Source organism: Nuphar pumila, chromosome 5 (genome assembly GCF_984573655.1).
Source record: "Nuphar pumila chromosome 5, dmNupPumi1.hap1.1, whole genome shotgun sequence".
NCBI classification, from domain to species: Eukaryota; Viridiplantae; Streptophyta; class Magnoliopsida; order Nymphaeales; family Nymphaeaceae; genus Nuphar; species Nuphar pumila.
Window position 1 is genome coordinate 102,252,459 of NC_143253.1, and position 14,105 is coordinate 102,266,563.

A 14,105-nucleotide genomic window follows, 5' to 3' on the forward strand; every position below is an offset into this window, starting at 1 on the left:
TTATCATAGTGGCATTGGCAAATTCGCCTCCATTATCAGATCGCAAAACTTTGATTTTCTTATCAAACTAAGTGAAAAATAGTTGGTAAATTTCTGAAAAAACTCTTGAAACTTCACCTTTACTTTTAAGAAAGTAAATCCAAGTTGCACGAGAGTGATCATCAATAAATGTAACAAAATAGTTATACCTCAAATGTGATGTTACTTGGGCATGCCCCAGACATCAAAATGAATCAACTGAAACATAACATCAAATCTATTATGAGAGTGAGAGAAAGGCAAACGGGAAGCTTTGGCATATTCACAGGCATCACAAGCATTAGAAAGAAATGGCAAATATGGCAATAATTGGTTTTGAGCCTTTTGTGAGGGATGACCCAGTCTAGCATGCCACAGCAGGCTTAATTCCTTGGGATTGTACACTACAACAGAGCAGTAGATTAGCGACGACCACCTTCCGTCGCTAATCCGTCGCTAACCATGTTAGCGACGGATTAGCGACAACGCGGCGACAGTATGCTTACGTCGCGAATATTTCGACGCTAACTGGCGACGGAATAATTCTGTCGCCAAGTCCGTCGCTAATTGCGACGGAATAACGAGCGCTATATTCCGTCGCCAATCCGCCGGTACTAAACGGCGACCACGGCGTGGCGACGGATTTAATTCCGTCGCTAAGCCGTCGCTAGATTAATATGAATAGCGACGGAATCATCAGTCGCTAATCCGTCGCAAAAACGAAAAAAATTCAAAAAAAATTTATTTAAAAATTAATTACGGAGAACTGTACAATTTATATTTCCTGTACAATTTATATTTCCTGTAAATAAAAAACAAACCACACAAAAAAATTCATATAACAAGTATCTATAATAATTAATCGTTCCACCTTAAAACTAAGAAGTTTAATTATTTACAATTCAACAATTACAATTAGGAAAAATAAAAAAAATAGAACTTCTTCAACACAGTCCTCTAATCATCGCCAAGATTTTGTGCGTCTTCTTGTTCATTGTCTTTATCTGTCCCTTCAGCTCCACTACCCTGATTATCGCTAGCAGCCTACACAAGAAAAGAACAGTCAGTATTGATAAACAAAATATAATGAAATAAATTACACACTATATGTGATTCTATCATGTGCTCATGTGTGATCTAAGGCAATAAAAAAACTCTATATGTGATTCTATCATGCTCATATGTGTGCTAAGGCAGTCAAAAAATTGAATATGTGATTATAGCATGTTCATATGTGTTCTAAGGCATATAAAAAAACTCTATATGTGATTCTACCATGCTCAGATGTGCTTTAAGGCAAGCAAAAAACTATATATGTGATTCGATCATGCTCGTATGTGTGCTAAGGCAGTAAAAAAATTGAATATGTGAATATAGCATGCTCATATGTGCTCTAAGGCAGGCAAAGCCAAAAATTTTATATGTGATTCTATCATAAATGATATATAACATGTTCATATGTGTTCTAAGGCAGTTAAAAAACTCTATATGTTATTATAGCATGTTCATATGTGTGCTAAGGCAGTCAAAAAACAGAATATGTGATTATAATATGCTCATATGTGTTCTTAGGCAGTAAAAAAACTGAATATGTGATTATAGCATGCTTATGTGTTCTAATGCAATCAAAAAAACTTTATATGTGATTCTATCATGCTCATATGTGCTCTAAGACAGACAAAAAGTTAAATATATATATATGTGATTCTATCATGCTCATATGTGTACTAAGGCAGTAAAAAAATTGAATATGTGATTATAGCATGTTCATATGTGTTCTAAGGCATCTAGAAAAACTCTATATGTGATTCTACCATGCTCAGATGTGCTTTAAGATAGTCAAAAAAACTATATATGTGATTATACCTGAGAGGGACCTGGAATCGAAGATCCCCTATCCTGAACAGCGGCCTTGATCTCATTTCGGAGAAAGGGGGCGACGGTGTATTGGAAGTAGTTATTCAGTGATTCATTAATGATCTCGCGTACATCATCACCGGAAAGAATAGTCAGCTGCTTGGAGCTTATGTCGGCGCAAGAAGTTGGTGAGCCGTAACTGGAAGAACCAATAACTGGTGAAGTGTTCATATTACTCCCAAACCCGAACACGCGACCTTTTTTGGGTTCACCTGCTGCAGTCACTCATGCTGTAGGATCAAATGATGGATGCTGAGTAGCGTCTTCACCATATCGCTCTACCATTTGTTGCTCATATGCCTCCTACGAAATAATCTTTAAAGTATTCATTAATAATTAATGATAACATTATGATGACTTGCATATATATTGCAATGATTATTAATAGAATTAATACATACCGTTGTCGTTCTCGCCTTCTCTGATACGAAGACTCCCGTGGTCTTCCGTTTATGTGTTTCTACAAACACATCCTTATATGGTACACTGCCTCCTTTTTCTGCTTCCTGCGAAGTTAAATGACAAAAGATTTAGTACACAAATTTGCAACTATACTTATAAAATTAATATTATATATTGATGAGTTACCATTTTCTTTAGGTGGCTCCCAAATGTCTTAGATCCACCTGTGTGTAGATGGGCTTCGGGCATCTTCGATCGATTTTGTGAAGCCTTCGCAGAGCGATTTTTAAATGCATCTCCCGCCCACATATCGCACATTTCATCCCAGTAATCTCTCCTTATAGTAATAGGACCATGGCCCTTCCACAGTAATGGATCATCTACTACGCCAGATGCTTTTTTTGCTACAGTCTTCATAGTGTGCAGCATGTCTGCAAATCGATTGGCAGCCACCTTCTGCCACACCTTCCTTGCATCATTTTCTTCCACCGTAGTTGCAAAGCGATTCGAAGCCTACAAATATTTTCAGAAAGTTAGTAGACATTGCTTAAATAAATTAAATATAAAACACATTAACTATGAGGAACAACTGTATACCATGAATGAGGACCACAATCTGTCTAATACCTCCTTTGGGTACTCTTTCCATTGAGCAACTGGTCCTGGTAGATGTTGAAGAAGTGAATTCCTAATCTCCCGTACTACTTCTTGTGGCTCAAACCTCGTGCTGCACATGAATTGTTACACAGTAAATATCAATATAAAATATTTAAAAGATATGCAATAATTGAAAACAAAATACTTACGGTCGATTATCGATATACACTATTCGAATGAGTCTTCTTGTGCCAGCCTGTGAAGACCCTGTTTCCTGTGTTGGCTGTTGACTTGTGCGATCAACTGGTGTAGGTGGGTCGTATACAGGCGCAACATCATCTGTAAAAAAATACACACCAAGTTCTCAGAATGTGCATTTGAACTAATCAAGCATCTAATTAGTTATATGATATACCTATCACAGGAGCCCGTGAAGATGAAGGTTGAGCCTGGCTACTACTGGATGAGCGACCACTATAACCTCCACGAACCATATTCTAACAAATAACATATGTCATACAATACATTCAAATAATTCACATCAAGTATTACAATGCATTCAAGTCATTCACATCAAGCATTGCAATGCATTCAAATAATTCAAATCATTGACATCAAGTATTGCACTAATTCAAATCATTCGTTAATTGCATAAATTATAATACATTCAGATAAATTACAATGCATTCGAATCATTCGTATCAAGTATTACAATACATTGAAATAAAATTTTTAATCATTCACACCAAGTATTGCAATACAACTCACATCAAGTATTACAATGCATTTAAATAGAGGTTTGTAGTATAAGATTTTTTTCACTAGCTTGAGAATTCTTCCTCGTCACTAGTTTGACAGAGTCCTCGAGATTCTTTACATCTGATACAATGACCTCCGATGCGCACAATGTTCTGAAAAATCCGCTCAACTCAGACAATACCCCCCATATAGGTTTGTCTAACATATCATGGAATGCTAGGGGTATCAATCGTTGCATAAAGATATGACAATCATGGCTCTTCAACCCATATAACTGTCCATCGTCAATCTTCACAGCCCGAGCAATGTTAGAGACATATCCATCTGGAAATCTCAGTTGTCTCAACCATTGACATACATGTTTTATTTGATCAGGTCCGAGCACGTACTTCGCCTTTGGTTTCAGTACTTTGCCATTATACTCTTTGAGTTCCAATTCTGGTCTTTTACATATTAATTTTAAATCCATACGGGCCTTCGGATTATCCTTCGTTTTTCCTTTAATATTCATTACTGTATTGAACACATTATCAAACACATTTTTCTCTACATGCATCACATCCAAATTATGTCGTATCAATAGGGTCGGCCAATACGGTAGTTCCCAAAAAATAGATTTTTTCGTCCAATTGTGTTCCTTCCCAAATCCACGGAAGGGTGTAGGACTGCGGGCATCTGTTAATACATCTGGAAAGTATCGCAATCTTCTTAAAATCTCTATGCCAGACAATCTTGAGAATGGACCTTCCATTTCAGTTGTGCCTGCTGTAAATGCATTCTTTTGACGTCGGAACGGATGATCGCTGGGTAGAAATCGACGATGGCAATCAAACCAGCAAGGCTTCCTTCCATGCCTCAATCTAAAAGCTTTGGAATCCTCCATGCAGTACGGACAAGCCAACCTCCCATGTGTGCTCCAACCAGATAACATACCATATGCAGGGAAGTCACTGATTGTCCATAGAACAGCGGCCTTCATGTTGAAATTTTGTTTTTTGTGGGCATCATACGTGGTAACACCGTCATCCCACAGTACTTTTAATTCATCAATCAATGGCCTTAGATATACATCAAGATTTTGCCCAGGTGAGGTCGGACCAGGGATCAACAGAGACAAGAAAAGATTTGGACGTTTCATACACAAGCTTGGTGGAAGGTTGTATGGAGTTACAAATACTGGCCAGCATGAGTATGGAGTTGATCTACCCCCAAATGGATTAAATCCATCTGTACATAGACCGAGTCTAACATTTCGCACTTCCATTGCGAAGTTCTGATGAGTACGATCAAAGTGCTTCCAAGCTTCAGCGTCAACAGGATGTGTGATCTTGTTTTCATCGTGTCGAACTTTATTTGCATGCCATCTCATGTGTTTAGCTGTCTTTGAAGACATATACAATCGCTGCAATCTAGGAGTGATAGGAAAGTAGCGGAGCGACTTGTATGAAACTTCTTTTGATCTCGTGCTACCATTGCCTCTTGTCTTTGGCTTGAACCGAGGATGCCCACATGACGGGCATGATATGTCATTTTCCTGCTCCTTGAAATACAACATGCAGTGATTTGGACAAGCATCAATCTTTTTGTAACCCATACCTAGAGCGTTGACCATAACTTTCGCACGATAGAAATTTTGTGGCAATTTCTCATCTTTAGGCAACATACTCTTCACAATCAAGCACAAACGGTCAAAACATGATTGACTCAAATTATACTCAGACTTCAAATTCATTAGTTGAAGAACTGCAGACAAGATAGTGTGACTCTCACAACCGTTCCAAAGTGGCTCATCAGCATCTTTAAGTAAATCATAAAATCTACTAGCTGCATCGTTTGGTGATTCTTCATCTACGACAGTTCTTACATCACTAGAACTCATAGCAGAACCCAGTTCTGTTCCTGCAACATCAAATATCAAATTCGTATATGGATTATCGTGCACCACATTCACCCGTGCATCAAAATCGTTTCTAAATTCTTCTCCATGAAACACCCAGTTCTGATAATCACTCACAAAACCCTTCTTGTATAGGTGATGTCTAACGCCATGAGGTTCTACAAATCGATTATTCTTACAAATCTTGCAGGGACACCTAATCCGACCTGTGGGATCTACCGTACTGACACTCGCCGTTGCAAATTCAATAAAACTATCGACACCATCCATATATTCATGCGATAACTCATTGTCCACTATCCTACGGTACATCCATTCACGGTTTGCAGTCATTCTGTCGTATGATGTTACGAATAGTATCCTAACGAATTAAGAAAAAAACAATCAGAATGCGACGATGAAGAAAATATCAAATTTATCATGCAATATACTATGTCAAACAATAACAAGAATTTTGATGCATACATTGATAACTTAATATTTTCATGTGCAAACTATTAATGACATGATACAATCATTTGAAGCATGCTTTTATTATAAAATTTCACATGGAAGTCAAAATCAAATTGAAAGTAACTACATGCAAGCATGGATACAATTACATCAAACATTGCAATACATCATAATCATTCATATCAAATAAATGGCAAACATGTACCTGCAGCAAACACACTTCAATATCTCACAAACTACTACCATGCTTAGCATGGACTCCGTACTCCAAAAATAAGAACACTTCCATATTTCTACATTAAAATCATGCTCAACATGATCTCCGAACTCCAACAAAGCAGTCCTAGATATCAACAACTAAGTGAGTGTGTGAACAATAAAGTGATGCATTCAATAAATTAAATAACATGTGATACGTTTGCATCACTTACTCACCACGGGTATTTACCCGATTTGCATTGTTTTTGTCATTTACTTACCACAGGTGGCCGAGCACGAGTTGGTTCCGTTGAAAAATCTGCACAAAAACAAAACAAATTAAATAACAAACTAACTAATCATGAAACAAGATGAAACACTAACTAAAAAAATTAAAACAAATTAAAACAACTCTAACTAATTGAAAGAAGAGAAAAGAAAAATAGTATATATGTTAAGCCAAATCTAACTAGAAGATGCTAATTTAACAAACCAGCTATAACATGTTGAACCAGTCGACTAACATAAAGTCATAGACAATTTCTAATCTGAACTACTTAGCAAAGGTTGGAGGCCTTGTGCTCAGCCAAGCTCCCTTCCACAGCCCCTTTTCGCGTTTTTCTCTCAAGGTACGGGCATTTTCTTATGTGAAACGTTTGAGAAATCGGGTAGAGGTAGGATTTCCATGCATGTTTTGATGGAAATCCATGGCGAATCAGTGGATCTACGAATCCACTATGTTATATTGATATTTTTCCTTGTTTTTCATTTTTTTTTTCAAAAAGAAATCCATGGCACGATCGATGTGGTATGGGTGTCGGCTGACAGACCAGCCGAAGTCAAGCCGTGAACCCTCGTTGTTGGCCCAGCCGAGTGATCGGCTGGGTATGATCCCTTTATTTCAAAAAAAAAAATCTTTTTATTCACGTTGGTGGCTGTTGGCTGGCTGGCAGCCAGCCGAGTAGCACTCGGCTGACTGCCAGCATGCTGGCAGGTGCGCCAGGCCCAGCACCCAGTCGGCTGGGTGCTAGGCGAGCCTATGACAGGGCCATAGCCGGCCTAGCCGACAAAAATTCTTTTCAAAACAGGGAAGGGGGTTAAACCCCCTGCCGGAAAGGCAGTTCCGGCATGGGGGGTTGACCCCCTGCCGTGCCTTTACGGCAGGGGGGTCGACCCCCCATGCGTTTCCGGCAGGGGGTCGACCCCCCATGCGTTTCCGGCAGGGGGTCGACCCCCCATGCCTTTCCGACAGGGGGTCGACCCCCCTTGCCGGAAACGCAGGGGGTCGACCCCCCCTGCCGGAAAGCACGGCAGGGGGTTAAACCCCCTCCGTTTCCGGCAGGGAAGGGGCGTACCCCCTGCGTTTAGAAGAAGAAGAAGAAGAAGAAGAAGAAGAAGAATATTACCTGCGCTTCGCCGGACGGTGGCGGGAGGTTGACGGGGAGCGGCAGCTGGCGAGCGCCGGCTGGCGAGCGGTGGACGGGGAGCGGCGGCTGGCGAGCGGCGGTGGCCGGACGGTGGCGAGAGCCGACGGGCGGTGGGAGGGAGCAATACAGCGAAACAGGGAAAAGAGAAAGAGGGATGGGATTAGGGATTTACGCGACATTTAGCGACGGCTTAGCGACGGAAAAATTCCGTCGCGAAGCCGTCGCGAAACCCAAATACCAAAAAAGTGACGGAATATATTCTGTCGCTACTCCGTCGCTAATTAGCGACGGAGTAGCGACGACAGAGTTCCCTCTCTAAATCCGTCGCTAAAATGGTGTTCTTGTAATCAAAAGTAGCGACAAAAACATGCAGTCGCTAATCCGTCGCTAAGTAGCGACAGATTAGCGATAAAAGTCGTTTCCTCGCTAATCCGTCGCAAATTAGCGACAGATTCTATCTCTAGCTAATCTGTCGCTAAGTAGCGACGGGAAAAATCCGTCGCTAATTTCCGTCGCTAATTAACAATTTTCTTGTAGTGGTAGACAACGAGCGCTTTAGCATTTTTGTCTAAAAATATAATCTATTATGTTGGGTCCCTTTACTAATCACCATCTGTGTCTTTTGATCCTGAAAAATCACACTGTCAGCTAAAAATATAGCTATTTCAGCATGGCTCCTGGTGATGCAACTAACAGATAACAAGTTAGCAGAAAATCTAAGAACATAAAGAACTCTTGATGTAGCATGTTTATAAAAAAAATGAGTAGTACCGATTCCTTCTACTGGGACTTGGCTCCCATCGGCAATGGATACAAATTTCTCCGTAGTGTTTCGAATATCATGGAGTTGAGATACCTGTCATGTCATGTGCTCGGATGTGCTAGTATCCACAATCTATTTTTCATGTAAATTTTTGAAAGAAAGATAACAAGTAATACCTTCTATATCTTCATGAGTAGGATCGGTAGGACTATAGACCGCCAGATGAGTTTTATTGAATTGTTGTAAAGCATTTGCAAGATCGGCAATAGATGCCAAATTTGCAGCATAGGAGTCCCTTTGGTTAGTGCCTTTAGACGGTCTGCCATGGAGTTCCCAACATCTCTCCTTTGTGTGACCAAACTTCTTATAGTAGCTGCACTGAAATATGGGCTTCTTTGGAGTATCCTTCTGGTCGATGATAACAACGGAGTTGTGGTAGTGTGACGCCTTGAATGCCAACTTCTCAGCAGTGGATTCGATGGTTTGAGAAGAGGAATTCATGACTTTATGTCTAGTCTCTTCACGCTGAATTATAGAACACACGATGTTGAAGGACGGTAACGATATCATCATAAGAATCTAGCTTTTCAAGGATTCAAACTCGAGTTTAAGGCCTGCTAGAAGTTTAAAAATTTTGTCTTCCTCTATCCGAGCTTTAATGATTTCAGGGTCAACAGTGATGGGACCATATTGCGCCAGTTCATCCCATAGGCCTCAAAGAGACCCCAAATAAGTATGAAACAGTTTTTCTTGTTGAGTAAGAATTGAAATTTCTTGTTGAATTTGGTAAATGTGAGCAAGGTTATTTTGCTCTCCGTACACATCACAAATACTATCCCACATGTCTTGAGCGGTTTCTAGAAAAATAAATCCCTCAGCAATGCTAGGGTCCATAGAATTAAACAGCCATGACATAACCAAGTGGTTAACAGATTCCCATTCATCATAATGTGCACCATCTGGTTCAAGACGAGGACTTTTTTTCCGTAACGAAGCTCAGCATTTCTTTGCCACTGAGAAAAGGCTGGCCGCCTTAGACCAGCTAATTCCATTTAATGGAACAGTCATGATACCATCATTTTAGCATTAACAGGTATTTGTGAGGATGTATCCATAAGACACACAGATCAGAGAGGTACCTTGAAGATCAGATGTAAGAGCAACACGCCACAGCAACCCGTCAAGGCTATACTAGATCAGAACAACGATGGGTCTGATACCATGTTAAAACACACACTGCATACTCAGCAACACAGAGAAACAGAATGTACGTGGTTCCGCATTTGCCTACATCCACGGAGAAAACCACCTTGGCTACTTTCTGATATTATCGATTACACATTTGGTCAGCACAAATAAATAATGGGCTCAACCTTTCTGGATAGTTACCAATAAAGTAAAAATGGTAACTATGTGTCGGGAAAAAAGGAAAGATAGCAATAGTAACCGTCGGCTATGAAATAGTAAGGATATCCTATTCAAAAAAGCCAACATTAACTTTGTAGACAGTTGCTGTGGGGAAATATGCCACTGATGAACTTTTCTCATGTAGACAATTGATTAGCAGGGCCCTTTCCTATCAATGGACAGCTGGGTGCCCGTGTTTGCAAATGAGCTAGTGAGCAAGTTAAGGCAACCGAAAGGATTTATTTTCATTGCATGCCCTTCCAGGCAGGGCCCTTTCCTATCATAATGTTGTGGCTGGTGATCAATCAAAACTTCTATGTGATATGATGCAACATCTTACAATTATGGTTCTATCTTTTTCAATGTTGATTTACACTAACTTGCGTATCTGCATAATCTGTTGATTTTCTAGGTGTCCTGCAGAATCTCTGTTCTCATTTCTACTATCCTTTGCAAATTTTTCTGTATTTTATATCCTTGTTTATATTTTTCTTTCAGATGGAACAAGTACAAGTACATGTGATACCGGTATGGCTGCTTCAACACGTTTGTTTTTCCAAATGAAGAGTGTGAGGCACTGAATGACAATTGAGAAATTCATGGAAAGCTGCAATCTGCATCACTTCTTTAATAATGGTGGTGCAGCTCTTCATCAATGCTGTTTTTCAATGGCAAGTCCTGGAGCTAACTATCTAGACGTTGGGCTATCTGAACACATACTCCCCTAAATGGTGCGTCTCTCTCTCTCTCTCTCTCTCTCTCTCTCTCTCTCTCTATATATATATATATATATATATATATATATATATATATATATATATATATATATGTGTGTGTGTGTGTGTGTGTGTGTGTGTAAGAACCCATATGCACCCAGAATTGACATGGGTACACTAGACATTTTGAAGTACACGTCATGTAAGTTTTCAAATTGGTTAGAATATAATGATGATTGGTTCTGCTGGGCCATCTCAGTTTTATCGCTCCTTTGTAATCTATTACTGCGGTTGTCAAAACTGATGAACAACCCTAAGCAGCTATGCTCTAAACAAGTATTTATAATTTCCCCCCTTTTTAAGATGTTGGAGAACTAACATAGTTAACATCATAATTGTACTTAAAAATGATATAAAAACCTAAAATGAATCCAAGAACATGAAACTATTAAAGATTGTATAGATTCACAAGGCATAACCTATAAGTAGAGACCAGGTAACAGTGCATTTGAATATTTTAAGAGATGCACTATCCTGACCAAGGAATCTAGGTTTTGAATCTCATGAGGGGCTATCCCCAGCTTTGGCCATCCAAAAAAAGAAAGAAAAAAAATCATACCATGAGATTGCACTGTGGCAGAACATAAGGTTTCTGTAAAATAAAATGATGAAATTGTTCATAGGTGTGATCTCAAAATCTTCTGAAACATGTACTTGTTAGAGGGCTTAAAGGAAATAATGTTTCTCACCCATGAATGGATCATAAGTGATAGATATGATCCTCATAAAACTACAACATTTGATTACCTTAGGATTACCCCCATAAATGGATCAGAAGTGACATAAATATCCTCATAAAACTGCAGCATTTGGTTTCCATAGAAACACAAAGAAATTAAGCAGTGCATTTGTATTACTGTTTAACACGGGCAGAATTGACTAGGCATGGAGACTAGCTTTTTGGAACATGAGTTGAAAGTTTGGGTATAGCTTTTAATTTTTGAGCTTTTTTGAGTAATGTAGTAATAAGTGCAAGTTGTATCCGACCCAATTTGACCTCATAAATGCGTTCAACATGATGTATTTTCTAGGGATCATGCACCCAATTATGAGTTTTGGGGTCATGAAATTTTAGTTGATCAGGTCAAGGGTACCCTTGAAGTTATTACCGTCAGAGATTCCTTGGATGCCGTCCATCCAAGAGATGCAACCAACCACCATGACAGATGGCTTTGCTCTTGGCCATCCGTTCCAAGTGCCCTAGATCCCGTTCATCTCCAACTTGAACGACTCTGAAAATTTTTGTGGGGCCCATATAAGACGCAACCAATCAGACAGATTGCGTGTTGTCTCAGAGGGATTTCATTGGGTGAGGGTTGTCCAGAAGATTCAGGCTTTATTTGAGAGCTGGGAGTTGATGGAATTGGAAAACTAAAAGCCTCAGTTCCTAAAATTCACAAATAAATGAATAATGACTCTAGAGCTATCACTTGCCAACTCCACTTTTGGTTCCAAGTACGAAGGAGTAATTCCCTAAATGCCTTCTCGATTCCTTTCCCTCAAACAACAATTGTTAGAATAGTTTTGACCAAACTCCAACTCAATTCCTCAATTCCTGCTTCAACTACCAGCTCCCAAACAATCTTTTCTAGGCACGACCACTCTCCCTTTAGGGCTCGTTTGTTTCCAGAAAATTGGTTTTCATAAGAAGTATGTGTTTTCTCAAAAAGCACCCATGGTCATCTTGGAAAACTTTTCTCCAAGGGGGAGGAGTGAAGGCTTTTTCATAAAACCCGAACATTTTCCTACGAAAACAGTGAGGCGAGAAAAGGCTCAATTTTGTCCAAAAAATGGGCTGTTTCCCCAACATTTTGGGTGAAATAAATGGGCCTTTACAAAACTCATTTCCTAAACCATAAGCAGAAGTATCAAATGTTTAAGAAATTTGTTCCAGTTATCTGAGAAATGTGTACCATCTTACTTAGAAACATGTTTCTGTTATATTATAAATGAGTATCAAGCTAGTTTCTATTAATATTTTTGCCTATAAACAACAATTTCATTTTACAAAGTCACTTCTATATTAAGTTTTTTAAATATTTTAGTTTATTAAAAATTTGTTATACAACAATGATTCATTATATGCGTATATTTAACTATTTTAATTTATAAGTATCTTTATAAAATTATATATTTCATATCAACTTTTCATAAACTCGTTTCAATTCTCTTAGAAACCTTATCAATGTTTATAAGAAACTTTTACCTATATTTTTCTAAATCATATCAATAGGTGTTTCAAATAAAAACGTACTGAAACTTTTTAAGTGCTCACGTATCCGTATCCGTACCACTACTGGTCATAGTGACAAAAGTTTAAAACGGCAAGTTATCACCAAGATTTTTCTCGTGAGATTTTGAAAATTTTTATTTATATCGAGTTCTTTTGGGAAAATATCAGCTATAAATAAATAAATTAATATTTAATAAATATTGTGCAAAATAAAGTTTTAGAAAATGATATGGATTTAAGGTCTTGTCCAAAATTGAAACTTCTAAATAAAATCATTTAAAACTTCAAAATATAGGTTTAATTTACACGTTGGACTCTAGGAGACCTTTCCTATTCTCAACACATTTAATTCAAGATAGATTTTAGAAAACCGTTTTATATTGTCAACACTTTCCAAAGCTGACTTGTTGAGAAACTCTTTTTATGTTTTTGCTGGATGAGAAGAAGTTATTCTTACAAAAAGAGAGAGGAAGTTTTATTACTATTAAATGAGAGAGAGATGAATTAAAAGATAGTTTAATGAGAAGTTATTCACTTGAAAATAATGTTATTCAATGCATTTTAAATGAATTTAAAGCAAGGGTGTCTTTTTTGTTTTAAATATCGCGATACAAACGTAAATATCGTGATAAAAACACGATATTTAAGTTTGTTGTAAATATCGTGAGATTTTTTAAGTTTAAAACGATAAAATAATAGATCACATTTTTTCACAACATTTTAAAAATATTGCCTCTATTTGTCACTATGGTACCGGTACCAGTACTGGCAAGTGGCAACTATGCTAAAGAAATACCAACGGGCTCAGCGTGGTTGGTAGGAGCGGTATGTGCACGTCTACTTGTGGTGGGACGTTGCAGGTTCAAAAACCAATGGTACGTTGAATAGTAACTGGGGGGGTCTGCCTAACCCCAGCTTACCTTTAAAAAAAAAAACTATGCTAAAGAAACACCAACTGGCGGAGGGGGGGGCGGCTACGCTTGTTTGGTAGGAGCTGTGAGGTCACCATGTATTAGGATGTTGCAAGTTCGAATCCCAATGGTATGTTGTATAACTGGTGGGGGTCAGACTAACCCCAGCTTGCCTTTAAAAAAGAAAACTATGCTAAAGAAACATGGATGTAAGAAGTGATCCCTTGTGTGGCCCTTAAGTAGCAGGGCTTCATACACGCTACATGGGTAACCCCACGTAGTTGAGGACGGAAAGAGTTTTGTAATAATTCTTCTTATATAAAGTATTTCGATCTACAAAGCAAAGT

General features: G+C 38.6%; 1 protein-coding gene across 1 annotated transcript; it reads right to left on the reverse strand.

The window, feature by feature from the left end:
• Positions 1-851: 851 nt before the first annotated feature.
• LOC149837942 (uncharacterized) lies at positions 852-2,115 on the reverse strand. Its single transcript, XM_090007541.1, has 2 exons — positions 1,885-2,115; positions 852-1,062 (listed from the first exon to the last, which is right to left on the reverse strand). The coding sequence occupies exons 1-2, from the start codon at positions 2,104-2,106 to the stop codon at positions 976-978; spliced, it is 309 nt and encodes a 102-aa protein (XP_089863667.1). The 5' UTR covers positions 2,107-2,115; the 3' UTR covers positions 852-975.
• Positions 2,116-14,105: the final 11,990 nt, after the last annotated feature.

Coding starts and splice junctions, on each gene's coding strand:
- LOC149837942 (XM_090007541.1), bottom strand. CDS start 2,106: ATGAACACTTCACCAGTTATTGGTTCTTCCAGTTACGGCTCACCAACT. Junction 1,063..1,884: donor CGATTCCAGGTCCCTCTCAG/GTATAATCACAT, acceptor TTTCTTGTGTAG/GCTGCTAGCGATAATCAGGG.